Source organism: Megalopta genalis, chromosome 8 (genome assembly GCF_051020955.1).
Source record: "Megalopta genalis isolate 19385.01 chromosome 8, iyMegGena1_principal, whole genome shotgun sequence".
Taxonomy (NCBI): domain Eukaryota; kingdom Metazoa; phylum Arthropoda; class Insecta; order Hymenoptera; family Halictidae; genus Megalopta; species Megalopta genalis.
The window spans coordinates 9,476,314-9,503,028 of NC_135020.1; the positions used below are offsets into that span (position 1 = coordinate 9,476,314).

Here is a 26,715-nt window from a genome sequence, read left to right on the forward strand (position 1 = left end):
GCGCAATTAAAGATCCATCTACACTGACCAACGAGTCAAACACGTGCATGAACACGAGCAGGAACGCATCGATAACATTTAATCATTATCTCTGAACACGCGAATCCACGCCGTCGCAACGACATTTAACCCTTTCCACTCGAACGGCGACGTCAAGGCGCCATTAAAAATTGTTTCGTCACGTTTCAGAATAATTTTATCAATCAAATTCGTTGATACTTGAAAAGCTGTTGAAATGATAACTGTTGCATCCGTCACAAAATTCAATTTCATACGTATAAAATAACGTAAAAAAGTTAGGTTATATAAAACGGAAATGCAGTGGATCAGAAGAGCTACATTAAATTTTGCGTTAATTTGGCTCCGAGTGCGAAGGGTTAACACTGCCGACACGCTCGGCTCGCGTCGGCGAGCACGAATGTAACCTTAATTCGCTCGGCCGCCGTCGAATTCTTCCTCGAGAAGCCGTCGGCGGCCGGGCGGCGCGGATTCGCTAGGTCCGGGCCGCCGCGAAACGCTTGCGGGCCGACGGAGCCCTCGTCCTTCGGACTTGTGTCAACACGTCAGGACCCGTCGCGCCGCACCGCGCCGCGCCGCATCGCGTCGCGCCGCGTACGTTTCCTTGGATTTCTGTCGGCCGCACGCGCCACTCGGGTCCACCGTCGGCGAAACCTGTATCGATCCTCGGGGGCCTCGGAGAAATGCGTGGCCGCCGGACACCGTCGGAGATTTTAGTTAAACAAATAAACCCTCGCCGGACACGGCGGACCCTCGCCGCTCTGCAGCTTAACTGGAGCTGTATTCAACGTATTCCGGCTTCCCCGAAATTCAATTTCTGCCGCGCGGTGCTCGGGCACAGACAGGAGACTCGCCTGGATCGAACACGGGGCGCGGAGGATCCGTTACTCGTTCGCCTCGGACGCGAGAACGCGTTCTTTTTTCACCCCCTTAACCCCCTCTCTCGTGGCTCGAATGAAGACGAACGAAACGAGAGAAAAAGAACGAAACGGAAAAAGAACGAAAAGAAAATAAAGAAACGAAAAGAAACGAAAAGACATTCTGCCGTGTCGCGAATGGACAGAAGATGAACAGAATAAAGCAGTTTGTCTATCACCCGCGATACCGTGTAATTATCCGGTTGACGAGGATTGCACGGTGCTTTGGTAACGCGGGGATTCGACGCCGGTGGCCAGGTAGACGTCTTTTACGAACGTCAATTTCCTTAATGAGACCTCTGCACGCGAGCCGGGCCCGGGCCCGGGCCCGACGCGGCCCGTGTCTCGCGCTTCGCAGAAGTCGCTTCGAACATCCGAAACCCGTCAGTCCTCCCGTCAACTGCTCCATTGTCCCGGACCACGGCTTCATGGCGGAGATCGCGGAGATTGAAACGTTGTCCAAGGATAGATTTCATTGATGAGGGGGACGGCAGGGGCCGGCCACGGGGATCTTTTCGGATCTCGTCACCTGTTCGGTGAAAGATTTGATTGAGGTATTTGTTGGTAAGCAGCGCCCCGGAACCGTTCGAACGATGCCCATTGTTCCTGATGCGAACGGAAGAAATGAGTAGCGTTTGCGGAATGGCGGCGGGACGCGTTTTCTGAGAGCTTCGCGCGATCCTTTGGATTTGAACATTTCGGATGATTTCGGGAGTTTTCGATGATCTGATTATTTTCTGGATAAGCAAGCGTCGGTGGCGAGTAACTTTCTGAATTGAAAATTTTTGATAATATTCAGAGTTCGCGTTAATCTAATTGTTTTCTGGATAAGTAAGTTATTTGTCTAGAAAATAATTCGGTCAACGAAGACTTTGGGTATTATCCAGTCGATTAGATCGGTAGCAGATCACTTTCTAAATTGAAAATCTTGGATAATATTCGAAGTTCTTCTTGATCTAATTGTTTTTTTGATCCGCGAGTATCGGTTGCAAAGAACTTTCTAAATTGAAAATCTAGAATAACATTCGAAGTCCTCGTTAACCTAATTATTTTCTAGATCCGTGAGTATCGGTTGCAAAGAACTCTCTAAATTGAAAGTTTTGGATAATATTCAAAGTCCTCGTTAACCTAATTATTTTCTAGATCCGCAAGTATCGGTAGCAAATAACTCTCTTAAACTGAAAATCTAGAATAACATCCAAACTCCTTGTTTTCTAATTATTTTCTAGATCTATAAGAATCGGTAGAAAATAACCCTCTAAATTGAAAATCTTGAATAACATCCAAAGTCCTCGTTAATCTAATTATTTTCTAGATCTATAAGAATCGGGGTAGAAAATAACCCTCTAAATTGAAAATCTTGAATAACATCCAAAGTCCTCGTTAATCTAATTATTTTCTAGATCTATAAGAATCGGTAGAAAATAACCCTCTAAATTGAAAATCTTGAATAACATCCAAAGTCCTCGTTAATCTAATTATTTTCTAGATCTATAAGAATCGGGGTAGAAAATAACCCTCTAAATTGAAAATCTTGAATAACATACAAAGTCCTCGTTAATCTAATTATTTTCTAGATCTATAAGAATCGGTAGAAAATAACCCTCTAAATTGAAAATCTTGAATAACATACAAAGTCCTCGTTAATCTAATTATTTTCTAGATCTATAAGAATCGGTAGAAAATAACCCTCTAAATTGAAAATCCAGAATAACATCCAAACTCCTCGTTAATCTAATTATTGCTTAGACCCCTAAATACAGCAAATAAACCTCTAAATTGAAAATCTAGAATAACATTCAAAGTCTTCATAATTCAATTATTTCCTAGACCCCTAAATATAGCAACGAATAACCCTCTAAATTAAAAATCCAGAATAACATCCAAAGTCCTCGTCGATCCAATTACTTCCTAGCCGCCTAAACATCAGTAACAAAAATCTACCACCCATTCAACCCTTCGCTAAGCATTTGCATCCAAGTGGTACATCTGGTTCAAGAATCATTCGCCATCAGAAACCAGTCGAAAAATCATTCGAAAGTCCGTCGGAGCCCGTCATCTATCCGAGGAAAAGAGCGATCGGTACGAAACGGTTCGTCCGCAAACAATCGTATCCCTCGTTCCCAATGTTCTCCAAACGGTTCGTCCGGGTGGTCCCGGGTGGTTCTGGCTAGAGAAGAAGAGTTCGAAAGAATTACGATCGATTTTCCGTGGAATATCCCGAACGAACGAATGAACGAACGAACGGTGGTAAGCAAATTCGGGGCGGTGTTTGCTCCCGGTGTCTCGAGTGGTGTGTCTTTCTCGCGTAGGGAGCTGCCTGACGGACTCCTCCGGGGCCACGGCAGGAGCGGTCACGTTCTCACAGACATAATAATAATTCGGAACATCATCATCGGGACCTCCCGTGCACGATGACGTAGCAGTTCGCCGCGGCTAAATCGCTCCTTTTGTCCGGATACGACGGCGTCCGTTCTTGACAGCCCTTCGCCAACTGACAAGGGATGGACCTCTGCTCTCTCTCTCGGTCGCGCTCTCTCACTCTCGCTCTCTTACTCTCGCTCTCTTATTCTCGCGCGCTCTCTCTCGCGCGCTTTTGCACTCGCGCTCTCGCTCTCGCGCTTTTGCACTCGCGCTCTCTCACTCTCGCGCTTTTACTCTTGCGCTCTCTCACTCTCTCTCGCGCTTTTGCACTCGCGCTCTCTCTCTCGCGCTTTTACTCTTGCGCTCTCTCTCGCGCGCTCTCACTCTCGCGCTTTTGCACTCGCGCTTTTGCACTCGCGCTCTCACTCTCGCGCTCTCTTCCTCGCGCTTTTGCACTCGCGCTCTCACTCTCGCGCTTTTGCACTCGCGCGCTCTCTCTCTCTCGCGCTTTCTCACTCTCGCGACCTCTTTCTCGCGCTTTTGCACTCGCGCTTTGTGCACTCGCGCTCTCACTCTCGCGCCTCTCTCTCTCTCTCTCTCTCTCTCTCTCTCTGTCTCTCTCTTGCTCGCTCGTTCTCTTCGCTAGCCGGGTTTCAGTAGCTCAAATACGGAGGCCTCGATTTTCGGCCCTCCCTTCCTCCCGCTTTCCTCGCCTTTCGTCTCGCCTCTTGCTCTTGGATCGCTGATTCCACTTCGCTCCGTTGTCCTCTTCTTGTTCGTTCCTCTTCTTGGTCGTTCTCCTCGTTCCTCGTTCCTCCTCCTTTCTCGCCCTCTGTCCGACTTGTTCGAGAACCCTCACGGTGAATGATTTCGAGAGAACCGGGAGACCAGGAATGCGTCTTCGGGAACGCGGATGATAACAGTCACAGTCGAGTTGCGGCAAATGACTGTGCGAGACATGCGCCCGGGGATGCGATTCCCCCGGTCGAAAGGGTTGCTCTTCAATTACTCGAAGGTCTGAGGATTCCTTTCGTTGTTGTCGAGGCCGTATTGCGGGACTCCGGGACACCTTCGCGGTGGCAAATCGAATGATGCTTTCTTTTCTTTTTTGGGGGGGAATGGGGAAATGAGATGGATGAGGGCGTTACGATTATGTATTCATAGGTATTCACGGGTTATTTAATACGGATGGACGAAGTTTTGTGGTTTTAAGGAAGCAAATTAGGCGGTGATATAGATCGTATAGTGTATGGATAAATAATAAATTGTTTTTGTGTTGACAATCTTTTGTGTCATCGAGAATGTACAGGGCGCGATGACATAAGACCGCGGAGTAATGATGATAGTATGGTAATAAATAATAATAATAATAGTAATAGTAATAGTAATACTAATTAGTAATACTAATTGATACTAGTAATAATAATAGTAGTAATAGTAATAATAATAACAAGATGCGCGAGCGACGAAATAAGACCGTGGAGTAATAATGATAGTATAGTAATAATAATAATAATAATAATAGTAATAATAATACTAATTAGTAATACTAATTGATACTAGTAATAATAATAGTAGTAAGAGTAATAATAATAAATGCGCGAGCGACGAAATAAGACCGCGGAGTAATAATGATAGTATAATAATGATGGTATAATGATAGAGAGAGTATATTATAATGATAGCATAATAATAATAATAGTAATACTAATTATTAATACTAATTGATACTAGTAATAATAGTAGTGGCAATAGTAATAATAACAACAAGACGCGCGAATATCGTTCGTTTAACACATTGATTACTGTGTGAGTCTTGTATGTGTGACACTAATTTTTAACTAGATTTCTAAATTTATTATCATTGTAATATATTGAACAAGCCGAATGTTACTAGGATCTGTGCCATGTAACAGAGTCAAACGTAATATTTCCAGTGGTAAAACTTAACTTCCTAGTTTCGATTTCATTAATCAACCCTTTGCACTCGTCCGACGACCCCGACTCATCGCTTAAAATTGTTATATAACGTTGCAAAACAATTTTAACATTGTCGAATTTGTATTTCAAGAACTGTTCAAAGCGTAATTGTTTCACGAGTCGCAATAATTCGATTTCATACATACAAAGTGCGCTTAAATCATAGTTAATCCTTTGCACTCGAGCGGTGGCTCTGACGCACCGCTAAAATTGTTACACCATGTTTCAAGATGAGTTTTACATGATCAAAGCGTAGATATAAAAAATTGTTAAAAGCCTAACCGTTCTATGAGTCACAAGACTCAATTTCACATGCATAAAATGGAAATATATAACATATAATAATAATAATATATAAGTAAATAATAATATAACATAATATTATATTATTATTTACTTATACTATATATTATATTATTATTATATTATTATATTATATTATTATTATTATTATATTATATATTTTTAACCCTTTGTAATAGAAACCATTTTTAACTGTATATTTGAATTAACTTTTCTGACTTATATTATGTATTATATTATATATAATAATATAATAATATAATACATAATATAAGTCAGAAAAATTAATTCAAATTTACAGCTAAAAATGGCTTCTATTACAAAGGGTTAAAAAGCAATTTGAAAGTACACATATCGTGTCGCGTGGTCCGTCGCGCAACGACGAACTGAAGAAGCCCGTCGGCCGAAAAGGACGAAAAAACGACGGCTCCGCGGAGCGTGGCAACAAGGAGATTGTACTAATTTACGTGTGTCCAATATGTTTTGCAGTTACGCGGCTGATGACCGCCGCGGGGGCGGGCGCCGGGACCAACATGGCCGGCTGTTCGGTGGGCCAGTCAATGGGCGACGTGACGAAATCGTCGGGCATGGGAATGGGCGTCGGCGTCGGCGTCGGTGTCGGCATGGGCGTCGGCGCGATGCAATTCCCCCACCTTCCCCAGAGACGAAAGCGTCGCGTTCTGTTCACCCAGCAGCAGGTTCACGAGCTCGAGAGGCGGTTCAAGCAGCAGAAATACCTGAGCGCGCCTGAACGGGAACACCTAGCCTCCCTGATACACCTCACGCCCACTCAGGTATGATGTTTAAATGTTGCCTATACCTTTGTATAGATCCCGTTCGCAGACGCGACGCAGATCTACGAGATCTACGAGATCTACGAGATCTACGAGATCTACGATCTTTCGATTCGAACAGATCGCTATGGGGGAATCGGTTTCGCAATCGAATTCTCTATGGGGGAATCGCTGACGAGGCTCCGAGGAGCTTATGGGGGTGAGAATGAACTTCCGCGACACGCGTGGGGCCCTAAAATTTAAAGGTCTGAAGGGGTTATCGTGCGCGAGGACGCGGGGATGTTTTCGCAACCGGTTCCCATAGGGGATGGAGGTTGAGAACTAAGCTAAGATCGGTCGAATAATTTTTATTAAAAATATTCGGAGGTCGGAATTGAAATCGGCTGATTTGAAGACATTAATTCGCGATTTTTTGAGCCTTTTGCGGCCCGAAAGTATGAATACAGTAATGTCTCTCTAATTGACGCTAAGATTGTCCACGAAAATGGACAATTTTGGAAAAGGAGATACGATTGTTCGAGCCTCGTGGCTCGTTTTTTTATGGTTATCAATTGTCGACAACTGTAAAAACGAGTTGCAAGGCTCGAATAATGGTATCTCATCTTCCCCAGATTGTCCATCTTTGTGCACAATCTGAGTCTCAATTAGAAAAAAGAAAAAAACGATGAATGAACTTCTTTCTTTCTAATTTTTTCGTTCGAAGGCAATTCGGAGGCCGCGTATCAGTTTTTCTTACTTGACTCCGAAGATTCTTGGCATCGACGTAGTAGGAATAAACTACATAGGCGTGGGACTAGCACGGGGAAATTCACAGAAACCAGAAATTTGGCATTTTTCCGGGAGAAATTACTACGGTGGCCCACAAAAGTGTTTGTACATCTTTTAAAGCGCAATAAATTTTTCAAAACTGACCTAAACGACTTGAATTTTCTCTTTTTTAGGTAATAGAGGGATTAGACGATGGCTGAAAAGCTCTTTTTTTTTGTGATTTTGCTGTTACTTGGAATGAGGAGAAAAAGATTAGAAACCCTTAAACCCCTAAAAAGTTAAATAAACGTGAGATTTTTACTTTTTCTGCCATTTCAAGTAATAGCAAAATTACAAAAAAAAAATCATTTCAGTCATCCTTTAGTAGACTAATCCTTCTATCATCTAAAAAAAAGAAAAATTCAAGCGAATTAGTTCAGTTTTAAAATAGTCATCGCGTTTCAAAAAAAATCCACGATAAAAAAGGCGATCTATATATTAACCCTTTGCACTCGAGTGGCGACTCTGGGGCGCCACTAAAAATTGCTACACTATTTTTCAAAATAACTGCAACAGTATCGGACTCGTTTCTATCTAAAAGACTGTTAAAATTGCAAGTCCTTTACTTGCCAATAAGCTTGCATACGCATGAATCGCAACAAATCGCATAAAACAGAAACATTGTGGATCAGAAAATATGTTTAAAATATAATTAAAATCACTTAAAACAGAAACATTGTGGATCAGAAAATCAGTTCAAAATATAATTAAAATAGCTTCGAGTGCAAAGCATGGTTAAATGTTCAAGTTCTTTAGCAATGATAACTTCGATCGATCGCAATGATCGACCATTTGCTATTGTACTATAGTACTCTTTAGGCACATTTCACGTGTCTTTTCGTTCTACGAATCCGCGAAGTCTCGCTACCTATAAACTAGGATTATGCACCGATCGCAGCTGCAACGCTTGGCGCGTTAACGCATCGGAATGGCAGTTGCATATGAAAATCGAGTCGGACGAGCCGATTTATTCTTCAATTGTCGATATTTCTTCGCTCGATACTCCCGAGGATGAAAAGGGCCCGGCTAGACGGGGGTAGCCGGGCTAATTACAAGGTAGCAACGGCTTAATCGTAATCGTCGTGCAGCCAGCGACGGCGGATCGCTCGGATCGGTCGGTCGGGGCCGTTTGCTCCGGCTGCGAAGGAAACACGGTGCTCGAGATTGTGCGCGAACGCGAACGCGAACGTACCAACACAGGGCGGCCGGGACCGCACACGGACACGGCCGTGCATGACGAGGATTAATTGCTGAGAGGAGATTAATTGCAGGGAGCAGGTGGTGGGTGGGTACGCGTGGGTGTATCTACGTCTCTCGGCCAATCGGATCGATCGACCTCAGGGGCGTTGGTTGCCTCGGAGTTGTTAGCCGGCAATGTCGACGGGTAGACCTTCGATTATCGCCGTGAACGCGAGATTTTCAATAATATTCACCGCATTGCCCGAGACGATTTATATTTCAAGAACGTGCGCACGCATAAACAACGACAAGGCCGGCCACGAGCCGACGTTGTCTTTCTCACGGTTATGCGAGAGAAACGCACGAAATTGTGACAATCGCGAATTTCTTACGGAATGGTAAATACCGCGATTTTAGTTAATATTCGGACACTTTTCCACGGCTTCCATTTCTCTGGCCCGATCTTCTTACCACGTCTCTGAGACGTGATTATCGTTTTTCGCCCGATTATCCGTACCTCGGACGTGATGATCATTTTTGCCACGATTTTTCGACTACGCGACTACTCGTGATAAGCATTTCTTAGTCGATTTTCTAACACGTCTCCCAGACGTGGTAATCATTTATGGTTCGGTCTTTTGACCACGTCTCTCGGACGTGATAATCATTTTTGGTCCGGGTTTGTATCACGTCTCTGAGACGTGATAATCATTTCTGACCCGATCTTTTGAACACGTCTCTCAGACGTGATAATCATTTCTGACCCGATCTTTTGGGTCAGTCATTTCTGACCCGAACTTTTCACGTTTCTTAGACGTGACAATCGTTTCTGGCCTGATTCTTTGACCACGTCTCTCAGACGTGATAGTCTTCCTTGGCTCGAGTTTGTACCACGTCTCTCACACGTGATAATCATCATAATCACCTCGATCTTCGACCACGTTTCTTAAACGTGATAATCAATTTTGGCCCGAGTTTGCACCACGTCTCCCACACGTGATAATCATTTTTAGCCCGAGTTTATACCATGTCTCTCACACGTGATAATCATTTTTGGCTCGAGTTTGAACCACATCTCTCGCACGTGATAATAATTTCTGCCCTGATTTTTCGACCACGTCTCTCAGACGTGACAATCATTTCTGCCCCGATTTTCCGACCACGTCTCTCGAACGCGATAGTCATTTTTAGCCCGATTTTCTGACCACGTCTCTCAGACGTGAGGGTGAAACTTTCCCGAATTCCGATCGTGCCAGAATTTTTCCCGGCACTTCTCAGCGCTTCAGAGAGAGGAATTCTAAAATCCAATTTGGAACGTCGATTCAGACTTCCGCGATTTTCTTGAAAATTCGCCGTTGTCGCGGGAATAAGCTCCGCTTCGCTTTTTTCGGTCCCCCGACTGAAAGCGTCGCGCTAAGTGTCGCGTGCCATTTTCGGCGACCGCACAATCTGACACGTGCTCGAGGCCGGCTAGCGCCGAAAGTGTTGAGCAAATCGCGGAACGCGATGTCCATTGCGTTAGGAATAGCCCTCGAGGGTCTATGTTTGTTCGAGACACGATAGACGGAATTCGGCCAGGTGGGACGCGCGCGTCGTCGAATCGGCCGCGCCGTTCCGGCCGAGCGACGCGCAAATATTATTTCAACAACCCGCCGAAATTCTTCGGCGTTTCCGTCGAGAACGATCGAACGAACGCCGCCGTAACGGCTGGAGGCAAATTGGCTTCTTGCGACGATCGAGCGATCCTTTTAGCTTTCACGCCGCTGTCCGAGAATTCCAATCGCGACGAACACGAGGCAGAGAAGCGTGGACAAGAATTATAGCGCGACAGCTATCAAATTGCGACTAGAGCAAGAATAACAATAATATGAGGCTATAGTCCGCGCAAAATACAAATTATATTACATAGTAAAAATTAGTCAAAATTATATGAAATAGTAATACAATTAAATAATATTATATTAATTATTAAATAATAAATGTTATTAATTATTAATTATTAAATAATAATAATTATTAAATAATATTATTATTAAATAATATTATTATTAAATAATATTATTATTAAATAATATTATTATTAAATAATATTATTATTAAATAATATTATTATAAGAGTTAAATCGAATGAATTTAGTTGTCTGAATATTTAGAATTTTTATTTAATTCACACTGAATTTATTCGGTTCATCTCGCTGTTTTTATCGCGATCTGTGCTCGAATTAAAAAATGTATACAATCGTCCCATGCGAAAAGACGCTTTATAATTTCAATAATTTTTAACTAAAAACACGCGGAATCGAGTCGTTTCGAGCGACGGGGTAGATTTAACGCACTAAATGTTACACGATTTACTCGGAAAACAAGTGCGCCGTGTCTGTTTGCATTACGAATTTTATTCTCGTTTTTATTAAAAAAAGAAAAACAGTAGGGTATTCGCAAGAGAAATTGAAATATCAAGTTTTGGGACTGTTCGATAACGAGTACCTTGTGGCTGTGGAAGTTCAAATGCCGGATGTATTTCTACGAGCACTGTGGCTGTTAGCAACTTAATATTTTTATCGGAAGATTTGTTTATTTAACCCTTTACCGGAATATGACGAGTTCGACTCGCGATGAAAATTTCCGGCGATAACTTGATTGTTCTTTAATATTGGAATTAAATTCTGATCTCTTGTTATTAATAGTTAAGCATATTTAAGCTTATTTATGGAAATTTCTAGTAATAATTTAGTTCTCCTTTAAAATTGGAATTAAATTCTAATCTCTTGTCAGAAATATTTAAGCATATTTAAGCTTACTTAAGTAAATTTAAGTAAATTTCTAGTAATAATTTAACTGTCTTTTAAAATTGAAATAAAATTCTAATCTCTTGTTATCAATATTTAAGCACATTTAAGCTTATTTAAGCAATTTTCTAGTAATAACTTAACTGTCTTTTAAAATTGGAATAAAATTCTAATCTCTTGTTATCAATATTTAAGCACATTTAAGCTTATAGTAAATTTCTAGTAGTAACTTAACTGTCCCTTAAAATTGCAATAAAATTCTAATCTCTTGTCAGCAATATTTAATCATATTTAAGATTATTTAAGTAAATTTCTAGTAGTAACTTAACTGTCCCTTAAAATTGCAATAAAATTCTAATCTCTTGTCAGCAATATTTAATCATATTCAAGCATATTCAAGCAAATTCCTAGTAATAACTTAACAAAATAAAATTCTAATCTCTATCCTCAATATTTTAGCATTATTTCGGCATTATTTTAACATTATTTTAGCCACGCAATAAGCATCAATTTTCTCCCCCCTTCCAAGAAATTATTCCGAAAAATTCCTAATCGCAGAAACTGCGCAGAAAACATTAGATCAAAGGATAAAAAATCGCGCAGCTCTCTAAACAACAGAGAACACGATTGCGATCGCTTAATTGAAATGTCGACAAATTATTTTCCCCGAGTGAACCGCGCGGAAAACCAGCGAAAACGATACAAAAAGTCCGATAAGATTTGCGCCGTGTCGACGATCGAATATTATTCGTCGAATCGTTTCGTGAAAGGCAGCGTTCATCGATCGTGCGGATGAATATTTGCAATCGCGCGCTGCGATTGGGCCGATACACCGCTTTTTTTCATTTCTTCTTTTTTTTTCCATTAGTCGGATTTTCATTGCGGCGTCGCGTTCGGTTTCGGTCGATACGAGCGAGCCGAAAACGTTTCGGCGGTGGCCATTTAAAAAAACGGTCCGGCCAGAATCAGATTTTAACGAGCAATCTTCATCGGGCAGACAGGTCTGCCGGCTGTGGACGCTGCAGTCTGGCAACAATAAATAATTGTTACGCCGGCTCATTGGTCGCATCCTGGTCGCTCGTCCCCTCGTTCAGTCTGCCGTCCCGTCTGCAACGGCGTCTCTCCCGCTCAATCCGGCCCGGCCGGCGCGCATCTAGTTTCGTTCGCAATTCGCTCGGCGAATAATGCGCGCCGTTTCGAATACGCGGCCTCCGTCCGTCGTCGCCGTCGTTACGCACGGCCACGCTAGCGACGCGTCTCGAGGCACGGCCAAAGGAGAGCCCCCGGCACTCCTCCTCGCTCCTCCGCGCGTCCCCCCACCCCTTGGCTATTACGATTCCGCCGCGCACTATTTTCGCCAGCGAGAGCCGCGAACGTGGAATAGTTTCGCCGCGCTGCGCGGTAATAACGTTTCCCGCTAACTGTCCTTTACGCGTCGTTTGGAAATTCGCGTCCCGCGAAATTGCACGCGAATTTCCGTTCCCCGTGGGTCCGAATGGAAATCACTTGAAAAGATTTTGGTAAAAGGCGAGGTTGAACGCGAGACGATACAGTTTTAATTGAGAGGGATTTACAGAATTTACTCCATAAGGTCACTGGATCTTTTCTTTAATAATAAATGCTATGTAATAATAATATATATTATATTATTATGTTAATATACTTACAATATATATGTGTAATTAATATAATATTATATTATATATAATATTACATACAATATTATATATTATTATATTAATATATATTATAGTGTATATATAATTAATATTATATTATGTATTATTATACAATTATTATTACATATAATATTATATATTATTATATTAATATATATTATAGTGTATATATAATTAATATTATATTACGTATTATTATACAATTATTATTACATATCATATTACATACAATATTATATATTAATATACAGGGTGTCCCAAAAATGTCTCGCAATCCGAAAGTAGGGGATTCCTGAGTTCATTCGAAGCAACTTTTTCCTTAGCGGAAATGCAATTCGCGGCTTCGTTCGCGAGTTATCAACGAAAAACAGTGACCAATCAGTCGGCGAGATCATTTGGCGCGAGACGGCCGAGCCAACGAGCGGAACCGGGCTCCGTGCGCTCGTTGACTGGGCCGCCGCGCGCCAGCCGAGCTCGCCTCTCATTGGTCAACTGTTTTTCGTTAATAACTCGTAAACGAAGCCTCGGAGAACATTTTCGCAAAGGAAGAAGTTGCTTCAAATCACCTCAGGAACCTCCCATTTCCGGATTGCGAGACATTTTCGGGACACCCTGTAGACCGGCCGTCGCGGGGCTGGCCGGAGAGCACGACTTCGTGCGGAGGCTTCGAGTGGTCCTAAGTGGATGGTACCGCAGCAGGGTGGCGTTGTGCTCGCGAGTCCCGAACACAGGCGCAAAGTCACGTGGGGACACAGACGCGCGTGCAGCATCGTGCCCGGGGAGCTCGTTTGGTCTCTATTTGTCCCCAGAAGTTCAAGAGTCCGCGGCGCACACCCGCGCGCCTCTCCCATGAACGTGCACGGAACGATCAACTGCCATGCCGGATCGGTCGTACGTGTGTGTGTGCGCGCGCGCGTGTATATGCATCTCCCTTTCTCCATTTCTCGCCCCCGAAACCTCTCTTTTCCGCGTCCCGCTTCCGAAGCCCGGCCTTCGTGGCCGGCATTCACGGCTCCCGAGTGCCATCGAGCCTGAAACTCGTTATCGAAACTTATGTGCCGCCTCCGCACGCTCGCCCCTGGCGAGCCACCGCGAAAATCCGCGGCTGATTGCAATCAGACCTCTTTGCGGACTTCCGCGCCCAGCTCCGACGCCCACCCGAGATGCCCCCGAGACGAGGGAGCGACGACTTCCGGTTTAGGGAACCGGCGAGATACGCCGTCTTCCGCTTCGAACCGGTCCTTCCCTTCCCGGACCCTTCGCCCCTTCCTCGTGCCCTTGTCTCGCGAAACGTCGGCTCTAAATCCCGACGAGCTCCGGCAATCGAGCACGGACTTTCTATCGGGTTGGCAAGAAAGTAATTTCGGTTCGCAACAATAGACAGCGTTACATTTGCATCGTCGTTCTTTTGTCAAGGTTATAATTTTCTTTGTCTTCAACGTTCATAGTTGGCACTGAGTTGAGATTAGGTTACTGTAGAAACAAATTCCGTGCAGTTTTGTTTACAACTGATAGTTTGCTGTCAATCTTAACACGGAGTGCAAAAATGAATATTTTCGACACATTTTACTATTAGGTTGGCAAGAAAGTAATTTCGGTTTGCAACAATAGACAGCGTTACGTTTGCCAGTGTCGTTAGTCGGTTAACGCATCGTTGACCAGTTAGCTGTTACAATTACCTTGGAAAGCGTGCAAGTTACTGTAATTATACCGTACACGTTCGATCCTCTTCATAATTTGTCAAAACGCAATATTTTTATAAAATACATATTGTTCGATAAAGAACATCGAGGTGTACATCGTTCTTAACCAGTTTAGCCGTTGCACAAATGGCAACATTTTGTATCGCGACGAGTATACTCGTCGAGGACAGCTAACCGGTTAAAGAGACGTCCCGAATGTACACAGAGGACGAGCCCGAGGGCGACAAGAGAAGAAACGCGCGATCCTCCATAATCGTTAAAGTCAAATTCAATTCACTCGGGGTGTTTCGTGTTCTCGATGAATCGCGGCATTACCAAGATACGAAGTTTACCAGTGGCATATGCGAAACGACGCGTCACGAAAGGCAGCGTAAGAACAGCGTTTTCTTCGATACTCTGCAACAGCGTTACGAGACGCATAAAAACTTGCACCGAAGCAGAAGCCCGTCGAATTCTAGACAACGACCGGACTCGATCGTTGGCAGAGTCGAACGCATTTGTAGCAATTTTACATGCCCGTGGGACATGCGAAGCAAAACAACCTAAAACTCTCGTATTCATGGCCCGAAAAACGGGGTCCCGAATTTTTTTCTAAAACAACGAGCCCGGATAAATTCGCCGAGATTCTTCGGCTAACTCGTTTCGCTGAGAAAAATGAAAGAGGCCGCCGATCGCGAACGGATAAATTTGCATTGGTTTCAGAAGCGTGAAATAAATTCACCGAAAACCGCCGAATGCGTTACAAATCAGGAGCCGCCGTTACAGTTGACGAACAATTATTCCCGACCAAAGCCGCGCGTAGATTCACGCGGTACACGCCATGCAAGCCGAATAAGTTCGGCACAAAATTCTGGTGTCATTGTTATCGCGTTATCATTGTTATTCGGTTTACATTCAGTTTTCGCTCGTAAAATAGGAAAATACATGAAAACGTAAAAATTGCCGTGTCTTCTCTTCGACGACTTATCAATTCAAAAAACAAGTCGTTTCGACCCCTCTGCTAGAAATAGGCACGCGTAAATCGTCGTTAGTTCTATCGTCAAGGTAAAAACATAGCTCGGAGCATTAACATGATCGCGAGTACGAACATTTCTGTGCTCGAAGGAATAATACACTGGTCGGATCTGTCCACCGATCATTCCGAATCCCTTGCGGTACAAACCGCGCGCGCGCGCAAAAAGAAATGATAAAACCGACGGGACAATGCGCCGCTGAAGAGCAGCGTCTCCGAACGAACGAACGAACGAACGATCCACGAAAGATAAACCGATGCTCCCGGGCACACAGGTAGCTCCCGGTCTCTCGCAGTCTTCTCGATTCTTGAGTGCTCAATCGCGTCTATCCGATTTCCCCGCATAGTTCATGCACTTCCGTTAAAAGTTGCTCATCCGCCGAATAAAAATGGTCGTCGGAGTAGTACCGGAAAGGAGCAGCGTTCAAGTGAACCGAGCTCCTCGAGTCGTTTCCTCATTAATTGATACGCGAATCGATTTCACGTCCGTCTCGGGAGAAACGATCGCAATCAGCCGCGGATGTTCCTCGCGGGCCGGCGCGGCGGGTACAGGAGTAGGGGAGGGGGGAGGTGAAAACGCCAACGGGAGCGTTCTCGCGAGGAGTTCGGCGGAGTGAAAGTGGGGGGGGGGGCCGGCGAAGGAGCGGGAGTGGGGGAACGAGGATCCGCGAAGAAAAACGCGCGGACGAACGGATCGGATGTTGCGATCGAGGGCTTCCATTAAACGCGGAGGGAGGGGGGGGGGGCAGAGGAGGGGGTTTTTCGATCGCGGGAAAAGGCTGTTGCGGGCTCGACGGTCCTCGAGGAAAAATCTTTGGGGGCGCGGCGAGGGGAGGGGCGGGGACAGGACGCGGTACGATCGAGAATCGATACTGAATTAACGAGTCGTACGACGTAACTACTCCGCGAGAGAGACAGAGAGCGAGAGAGAGAGAGAGAGAGAAGATACACCGATCGGCGCTCTCCAAGACACTCGAGGCTTCGAGTTCGACGCGAGCGCTCTTTCGAGGGCTTGTAAAGGATCGAGAGACGCCCGAAAAAAAAGAGAAGAAATCGGGGACCGAGCGAGGGGCGGGGGGGGGGGCGGTCGGCGTGGAAGGGCCGGGGGTCGGGCGACTCGGCGGGGCGGGGCGGGTAAAAAAAAGAATTTTCCGTCTATCGTTTCGGCTGATCGGATCGAGGCAAAGTGCTGCTGCATCGACCGTTTCCGGGTGAACGTCACGCAAAATCGACCCCGATTCGGGTAACGAGACCTCTCGAATCGCGCCGCCGGCGTATCGATAGGCACCGATTTCTTTCTGGCTCGTCGAGGCCGATGATGGATGATGACGCGATTCCCTCGCCGCGATCAAAATATCCGCGAAGCTCCGGTGCCGCCGATTTTCTGTCGGCGCGGATTAACCGCGTCCTCCGCTATCTCCGTGATTCTTCGATTGTTCGACGGAGAGAACCGCAAGTGGCTCGAGAACGTCAATTAATGGTCGTTTAGTAGAAAAATCCGCGGATCCCGGCGGTGTTTTCCATGGACCGTTAATTTGGATGCTCTAATTGCGAATCACTCGACCGTGTCGTCGACGCTTCGACCTCCTCGTTTTGTTGCTTCGCGAGCTCGCCCTTAAGAATTGTTTCCCCGACGGCGGTAATTGAAGCTTGATTTCGTCGACGGCCACGCGAACCACCCTGCGCCCCGAAAATGGACAATTCGAGACGCGGAGATACGATTGTTCGAGCCTCGCGGCTCGTTTTCGTAGTTAACGATTGTCAACGGCTATAAAAAACGAGCCGCGAGGCTCGAACGATCGTATCTCCTCTTCCCGAATTGTCCATTTTCGTGCGAGATCCGAGCGTCGATTAGGCGAGGACCGAACCGCGGATCTAATACGCGAAATAAAAATGTTCGTCGTTTCTTATATCGAACGGAAATTAGATGAAAATGTATTTCTCCCTTTAACGGTGTTGATACGGTGAAAGCAATGCCGCGGCATTTTTTCATTTTTCTTTCGTCTTCGCTGTTCCGCGTTCGATTTAGTCATTTACGCTACGTGCGCGTAAAATCCGTTGTCCACCGACGACAATTTGTCGAGGAAACGGATTTTATACCATCGCGAATTAACGCTTTCCGATATCCAAACCGTTGAGACGTACAGCGACTCCAATTAATATTCGCGCCCCTTTCAAAACGCGTCAGCTTCTTTGAAACCGGACCAAACGATTCCAATTTTTTTTTAGATGACAGAGGGACCAGTGTACTAGACAATGACTAAACTACTTTGTTACGATTTCGCCATTGCTTGGAGCGACGAAACAAAATATAACAAATTTACCGTATACCTGCTAAAGACGAATATTATTCGTTTCTTCCAAGTCGAAGCAGAATTTGTTTCGTCTGCTATCAAAATCTAGAAACGAAAGTAAACGAAGGCATACGAGAAACGACAATTGCCTCGCCGATTAGAGAAATTTGTTGAGGGCGGAGAAGTGCCGATCAACGTGGATCCGCAAGAAATCGCGAAGGGTTGACGGCAAATATCCGCTCTGTATAACAATCGTCGTTTCAATTTATTTCACAAAATCTATTCGATAGCAGGTATGCTATGTTCTCGATAACAATTTCGAACGCGAGCTTATTTCATTCCCACGCCTATGTCTCGATCTACTCTCAGGGATTAACGGGAATTCATGGGAATTCGCTGCGGTAATTAAGGAAGCGCCCTGCGCAATCGGGGATATCTTAACGTTTCGTTATCGTCTACCCAAGAACATGCTGACAGAATTAGACCGATAATAATAACACCGTATCGCTCCATTTTGTACATTTATGTACAAATACACTTTTCGATCTTGACACTAGAACCGCGAGCGTAATATCGTTTTTATAACAATATCGAAATTCGATTTATCTAAACTTCGTTCGATCTTTATCATAAATATATATAAACAAGTTCGCCTAAAAATTTCTCCCGGGAACAATTTTGTAATATCAAGAATTGCAAAAGGAAACAGTCGGGGACCAATCATTCTGATTTTTTGGTGTTTTTAGCGTTAGTGTGGCATACAAATGTGACGTGATAGTTATGGATTAATTAATTTCTTTTTACAAAATGTAAAATAAGGAAATACTTGAACAAAATAATCTTAATAAGAAGTTTTTAAGTCAATAAATTAGTCAGTAATGTTACAAAATATACGAGGATATGCGTTGTACATTATTATTATTATTATTATTATTATTATTATTATTATTATTATTATTATTATTGTCGTGTTGTTTAAAGCAAGTTGTGCAAGCAAAATTGCTATAATAATATGCATTTTCACCGAAGCTCCGGCTCGCCGCAACGTTTCATTAGGCGGACGCGTTCGATTAATCCCGAGATAATGCCGCGCGAGCACCAATCGACTTCAGGATCGGCGAGAAACAATTTGCACAAGGACAAGATAAAATCCCTTAAACGCGGCGGGCCTTCGGCAAACACGGCATTAGACCTGTTCCACCTCCCTCCCACGTTCGGCGAACAAATTTGTTGCGAGCTTCGCTCGGATGCCCGGGATCTCCACCCCTTTGAGCGTGCATATTGAACCACCTAATATTACCCCGGTGGTCTAAGGGCCGAGCGTAGAATGTTTGTGCAGGCTACTCGAAGATAAACGCATTGGCCTACCGGTATCGTGTAATAGCGAGCAAAGTTTGCGGAGAAGACTTCTTTGAAAATATTCTTCCTCTCCTTTCCTTTCCTTTGTCCTACCGAGCGCCGATTGTCAACACGCCTCCACCGTTGGCCGTTTGGTGTATCCGTGACCGTCGGTGACCGATCATCGGGAAATTAATTGCCGCGGTTTTATTTGAACAACAGGCAAATTTGCGCTCGTCGAAGGACAAACGAAACTGGCCACGGTTTGGTGAAACGCTTCGCGACACGAGCGAATCGACGCGCGATATTATCAGATCGACGCGTAATGAAATGTCGGATTTTTATAACCCTTTGCACTCGAGTGGCGACTCTGAGGCACCACTGAAATTGTTACATCACGTTCCAAGATAATATTTATATTATTCGTGCTTGGATGTAAAAAGATTGTTAAATGTCTAACTGATGTACGAGGCACAAGACTCGATTTCATATGCATGAAATGAATTTTATTATGTAAAATGGAAGTACTATAAAGTCAGAATAGTTAATTTAGATTTACAATTAAAATGGCTTCGAGTGCGAAGGGTTAAAGTCTAACTGTTCTATGAGTCACAAGACTCAATTTCATAAGCATGAAATGAATTTTATTATGTAAAGTGGAAGTACTATAAAGTCAGAATAGTTAATTTAGATTTACAATTGAAATGACTTCGAGTGCAAAGGGTTAAAAGTCTAACTGTTCTATGAGTCACAAGACTCAATTTCATAAGCATGAAATGAATTTTATTATGTAAAATGGAAGTACTATAAAGTCAGAATAGTTAATTTAGATTTACAATTGAAATGACTTCGAGTGCAAAGGGTTAAAAGTCTAACTGTTCTATGAGTCACAAGACTCAATTTCATATGCATGAAATGAACTTTTATTATATAAAATGGAAGTACTATAAAGTCAGAATAGTTAATTTAGATTTTCAATTAAAATGGCTTCGAGTGCAAAGGGTTAATAGATTTCATATCAAAAAATTTTTCATATAAAACTGCGTATCTTCGAAATATGCTCCGTTCGCTTCGATACAATTTTCCCAACGAGATTGCAATAATAATGTAATAATAATAATAATAATCGTATCAGCTCTTTCCAAATTGTCCATTTTTGTTGGCAAGCTGACGAAAAATCAAGGAGAATTTACCGTACATTTATGTTCACATTTCGCGTTTAAACGATTTCGTCCACCAAAATCTCGTGGAAATGTTTCAAACAATTTACATTATCTTCTACTCAAGTGACAAAGTCGTTTAGAAAAGAAAAAAATGTAGATCGATGAGGCAGGGGGTGACTCCTGCATTGAAAGAAATCGCGCAGGGAGCGAAGACGTTTAGCGAGGGGGGCGGAAAGAGGGAGGGAGGGAGGGAATATCGGAAGGAAACGCGTCAAGTTAAAAACGCGTGTCCCGGGATTCGGGGAGGGGTAGGGGGATGGAGGAGTGATCGTAATAATGGGTTTGCTTACCACCGGAATCACCCTTTCCGACCTCACGCTGCGCCAAAATGAGAGGGAAGGGTGCTGGAAGGCGGCGTGGTAGGTCAATTCCGTGCAAATATGCGTCTATAGATTTCGATGAACGCAATCAAATTCGATCCCCCGATCGTTTTCAGTGCGCTGACGCGATTTGGATACCCGATTCCGCCCGCCGATCGACGCTCTGAAAAGAAGGGGGGGGGCGGAAGAGAAGCAGCCGGAATTCTATAAAAGATCCCCGACGCGATTCCGGGATTGTTCGACACCCGTCTAAGTCACCCTTCGATCGTTACCGGTTTTTGTTCGAAGATGCAGAGATAAATTCATTCTTCTCTCGAAGCATCATCCCCCTTAAAACTAAAATCTTAACCTTAATCTTTCTCTAAAATTATTTCATTAATCTTGAAACTTTCTATAAAATTATTTTATCAATCTTTAATCTTTCATCCCAATAATCTTTAATCCCAAAAATATCTCGTAATCCGGAAATAGCGTGTTCCTGGGGTCATTTGGAGTAACTGTTTCCTTAGCGAAAATGCGATCCGCGGCTCCGTTTTCGAGTTATTAACGAAAAACATTGACCAATGAGAGGCGAGGCGAGGCTGACGCGAGGCGGGCGAGCCTCCGAGCGGTCGAAGCTCCGTTCCGCTCATTGGCTCCGCCGCGTCGCGCCAGCCGACCTCGCCTCTCATTGGTCAGTGATTTTCGTTGATATCTCGTAAACGAAGCGGCGGATCGCATTTTCGCTAAGGAAAAAGTTGTTTCAAATGACCTCAGGAACCCTTCATTTCGCGGAGTAACAATTTTGGGATTCTCTGTATAATAACAAAGCACATATATTCTCTTAATATAGACACTCTACGATTAATATTAATTTTATTATAAATATATTATAACTATGTATTATATTCACGATTACTTAGTTCCTCTAATAAAATACGCGATATAATAAATAAGTAAATATACAATAAAATATAATACGATAATATATACAAACACACCTAATTAAAATCTCTAACCGTTGAATAGCGCACTTTCATAGTATTTCAATGACAATTACAAATATTCGCGACCTTCGACGCGACGGCGATCGCGTTCAATTTTATAGCAACGAGGCAAAATTAGTAATTATTAATGCGACAATGCGATCAATGTTACGGTTACTTTCGGCGGCGCAGTTTCGCCTCGTAGCGTTAAAGAAGAATTAAGAAGTGCCGGGAACACGGGTCCGACGGCTCGCCGTGCTCGCGATCCGAATTTCCCCGAGGAAATGGGAACGCGAGATCGTTCTTACGCGAGCCGCGGCTACGGCTAAATCGGCGTCTGCATCCATAATTAATGGCTCGCGCGAGGGTGGACGAATTAAACGAGCCATTTGGGGCTCGAAATCGATCGCAACAATTTAATCGGCGAGAAACCGTCTCGCGGTAAATTATGCCCGGCGAGTTACAACGCGTTCAAAGCTCGTTAAAAGCTGCGAAAGGCCGGGGACTCGGAGCGTGCGGGCGTGCTCGTGAGAGAGAGAGAGAGAGAGAGAGAGAGAGAGAGAGAGAGAGAGAGAGAGAGAAAGTGAGAGAGAGACAGAGTCGGGGGTTAATTAGAAAGAAGGGAGGGAAAACGAACGTGACGGAAAAGGAAGCAAAATAAAAAGAAAGAAAAAACAAAAAATATATCAAGGGGAATTTAGACTGGAACGCGGGCCGAGGGAGGAGGCAGCGAATGGGGGGTGGGAAGGGAGAGACATTAATTAATGTGGAAACGCGCCCGGCGGGCTTGATCAAAAGTCAAATAATTAATAGAAAGCCCGGAGGTTCGGGCGGGATCGCGATTAACGAAAATCACCGAAGCGCAACGACTCCCGGTCAAGTGCCAGCCCCGAGAAGAAACAACTCGCGGCTTTTTCCGCCATTGTTCTCGAATAGAACAATAATGATTAACGCCTTCGTTCAGCCAACTAGATATTGTCCGCGCGATCTTTCTAATGTGATTTTAAGGTCCGTCGAACGTCTATCCGTCGCGGTGCAATTTCTCGCGGCCCGGTTTGCGATCCAGCGTCGTCGAATGCGTTCGTCTCGAGAGCCTCTTTAATTTAACATTATGCACAATATTTCACGATGTTGAGGAAAACTTTCATTATCAACTTGCTACGGATTAATAAATGAAGTTCTGCGCGCAAGATGATACTCGTTCGTGCGATTACAGAAAGCAGAGAAATAAAGGGAGAACTATGAGATTTGATTTTATAATTACAGTGCCAAAAGATGGTACATAATCGCTGATCGTTGAACCATTCTCATAAACTGCAGAATTGATAATACTCATTGAACATTCTCAACTTTATCAATTAGTTATGCAAACATGTTTTTGATGATACTTTTTGTAGATCTATTAGCTTTTCCGTTGTTCCTAGTGTAACGGTAATTTATTTAATTTCACTGTTAAAAGTTGAGTAATTAAGCGACGCTTTAAACACTCTGAACTCGAAATTCTGAAAAATTGTGCGAATTAAATATTATATTATCTCAACATTGATCACCGTTCTTAATTAGTTTCCATTGTTTACTGAGAACTTCTATTTTTATTTCTCTAACAATGGCTATATATGTATAACAATTTATTTTATTTAATTGCCAGAAGTTGAGTAATCAGGCGACGCTTTAAGCACTTTGAACTCGCAATTCTGAAAAATTATGCGAATTAAATATTGTATTATCTCAGCACTGATCACCGTTCTTCTTAAACGAGAACATTTATTTTCATTTCTCTAGCAACAGCTACGTATATAACTAAAAACTATATTAATTTCTACAGAACTTTCAATCTTATCGTTCCATAAATATGATCACTCATTGCAATGTACTAAAAAAAAGTCGAACAAACTCCCTAGCAGAAAACAAAACCGACAATGGAATCACAAATTCCGCAACAGTTCAACCGAGTTCGATGCGAAGCAGACATTAATGCTAATAAACGGAACGCATACCGCGATCATATCGTTTCCCAACAAACTCGAACTAGATATCGCTTCAGGAACACGTCGCTGAAGTGTCAACAACCGGCAACAAAATCTGCAGCACGTGTCCGTTTCGACAGGAGGATTCGACGAAAATTTGCGTCTCATAATTCGAGGGGCAGGGGCGAGGGGAGGGGAGGGGAGGGGTTAGCCACCCCAAGGGATCGGCGTCGGAATCGCTTTTATCCGGTGAGTTTCACGCTTTTCCTGCGGCTCTGTGTGCGCGCGCGCCAATGTGCGTCCTTGGTCCCCGACTAGCTGTCTGCCGTTCCTCGCCCCGTCGCATCCCTCGCCGCTGCCCGGTGTCCCTTTTGGCACGGGACACACAGATGCGTCCCTCCATTTTGCGCTCGCATTGTTACTCCAAGTGCAGTCTCTCTCCCCATTGTTACAATGGCTGGCCACTCCTGGCATTGTTGCCGGTATTGTTATTATTATCGCTACTGTTACCGGTTGCGGCCGACCGGCGAATGGAGAAGAGGAGAGCCAGCTGCTCCGTCGAGTGCCGCATTAGAGGCAAATTACACTCCCTCTCTGGCCCGCCTCCTCGCCGTCTCACTCTCTCTCTCCCCTCTCTGTCTCTCTGCTTCTCTCTCTCTCTCTCTCTCTCTCTCTCTCTCTTCCTCTCTCCATCTGTCTGTCTCTCTTGGGCTCAGCTTGGATATCACCCTTTTTCCACGGTCTCAAAATTTCGGACGGTCGATCGGTATCGGGATTCGATGATCGCCATCGAGCCACTCGTCTCGAGGCCGACCGGACGTCTATTTCGATTTTTGGCGCAATCGAGGTCGACCATGGTCATTAAACTCCTAACGCGAACCCTTCACAGTCCGTGAATCACGTGTAATTGGCAAGACGATCCTTGTTGTCGAACCGGGAAGCCGAGCTCGACGCGTTTCCTACGATTTTTCGCGGCGATACAACGCCTCCGCAGACTGCTTTCAGCGGGCCTGAACAGAAAGCGTGAAACGCAATTTTTAGTTTAAATAACTTGTGTAGATTATGCGAACGCGGAAGCTCGAAATTAACCCTTTGCACTCGAGCGGCGAGTCTGAACTAAGTCTGAACTAAGAATTGTTATACCGTTTTTCATTCAATAATTGTAACAGCATCAGATTTGTTGTATTTACAAAACTGTTAAAATTGCAGCTATTTTACTTGCCGATAGGCACAGTTTCAGATGCATAAACTGCATTGAATAATGTAAAATAAAAATACTGTAGACCGGAAAGCATCTTTTGGATTTCTAATTAAAATAGCTCCGACTGCAAAGGGTTAATTGTTTGAAATCGTGACGTATGATCTCGTTTGCAGTCAGAGTATAATAAATTTTCCCTAATCGACGCTCAGATTGTGCACAAAAATTGACAATTCGAGAATAAAAGATCCAATAAATATTCCAGCCTTTTTTATAATTACTGGTATAGTTACTACAGTTACTACTACTTTATTAATTTTAAAACGACATATAAACAACTATAAAATCGCGCCGCGAGGCTCGCATAACCGTATCTCCTCTTCCAGGATTGTCCGTTTTTGTTTACAGGCTGAGAAACAATTTTGTAGAATTTACCGTGGAAAGCGAATATATTTCCGTAAACAATGGTCCCAATCGTGAAAGATGAACGACCAAATTTTCGGCCACGTCGAGGAGATCACGCGGCCATCGATGTCGCCAAAAGTCGCGGCGCGAAATTCCTCGGGTGTCGAAATGCGTGCGGTTAATTGGACGTCGTGGAACGCGTGCGCGTATCTCTCGAGTGCACTCACGGCTCCCTCGCATAATAACGCACGCATGAATATGTCGACGGCTTTTGCGGTCGTCACCGTACCGCTCTGCCGCACACGGCAGTGTGTGGCCCACGTAATTGCGTTCCTCTCCTGTTTCCTCGGCTCCGGGGCGCGACCGCTGCGACTACAGGTCGTTTCAAATATCGTCGATCCACTGGGGTAAGCTGCGGTTTCTCAACGAAGGTGCACTTTGACAGAGAAAATAAAATCTTTGATACCAATATTGATAACAATCAGACCAATAAATTGACGACCTGAGCTATACCTATTAACTATACCTAATAACTTGAATATTTACTTTACAATTCCCTCCAACGATTCATCCCGGCTTCATCGAGCACGTTGCTCCCCACTGATTCAGATGATTCAGGTATCGATGGAAATCGCCATTGTTCGCTGGAAGCGGTACACTCCGCGGACAATCCTGCCGATCGTTGCTCCCTGGTACTTTCCGTTCGTTTCACGTTTCGATAGAACAATTCACCATCGAACCTGAAACAACGGGATCTAAAGTTGTATTTCGATATTTCCAAATTGTATTCGTATTTACGGTAAATGTAGGTATCAGTACGGTTTCTCAATGAAGGAAAACTTTGTGACAGAGAAAATAAGATCTTTCGCGCCAATAAACCGACAACTCGAGCTATAACTATTATTCTTTAACTTGAATATTTACTTTTAATGTAACTTATCACAACTGATATAACTTTATCGTAACTTACTTTACTATAAAATATTGGATCTCTGAAAGCACGAATTTCGTTAACCTCTTAGGCACGGCTGAATTTTGCGCGGGCTGTTTACTCTGTACGGCAGTATTTTACGTGAATTACACGTAAACGATACTGCATTGCAATGTGCGACACTGGCGTATCATAAACAAAGACTATATATTCTGTCTGTATATTATTAACACTGTTGTAAAACGTTGCGAGGGCAAAGAGGTGTGAAGCAAGACAAATGAAAACGATCGTTTAGTTCAGACGGTGAGCGGATGAGTCTGTAGAGTGAGCCACTGCAGTGGCGCGTCGTAAATAATATGACATCCGCGAAAGCCACTTTAGCGGCGCATCGTACCTGAGAGGTTAAAAAGTGTAAAGAAACCATACGTGTGCATATATTACCGCGGTTATGTATCTGTTACTGCGAGCCGAATACCGTGGACGTTTCGATTACTGCTTGCCAAGGTTGACACAACCCATTTTCTTTTAA

At 43.9% G+C, this 26,715-nt stretch overlaps 1 protein-coding gene across 1 annotated transcript in view; it reads left to right on the forward strand.

The window, feature by feature from the left end:
* LOC117227808 (homeobox protein Nkx-2.4) overlaps positions 1–26,715 on the forward strand; it is a 76,424-nt gene that overhangs the window by 5,765 nt on the left and 43,944 nt on the right. The window contains exon 2 of the mRNA XM_033483334.2: positions 6,072–6,376. Within this exon, the coding sequence (XP_033339225.1) occupies positions 6,072–6,376 (305 nt within the window). The remainder of the gene's footprint in view (positions 1–6,071; positions 6,377–26,715) is intronic.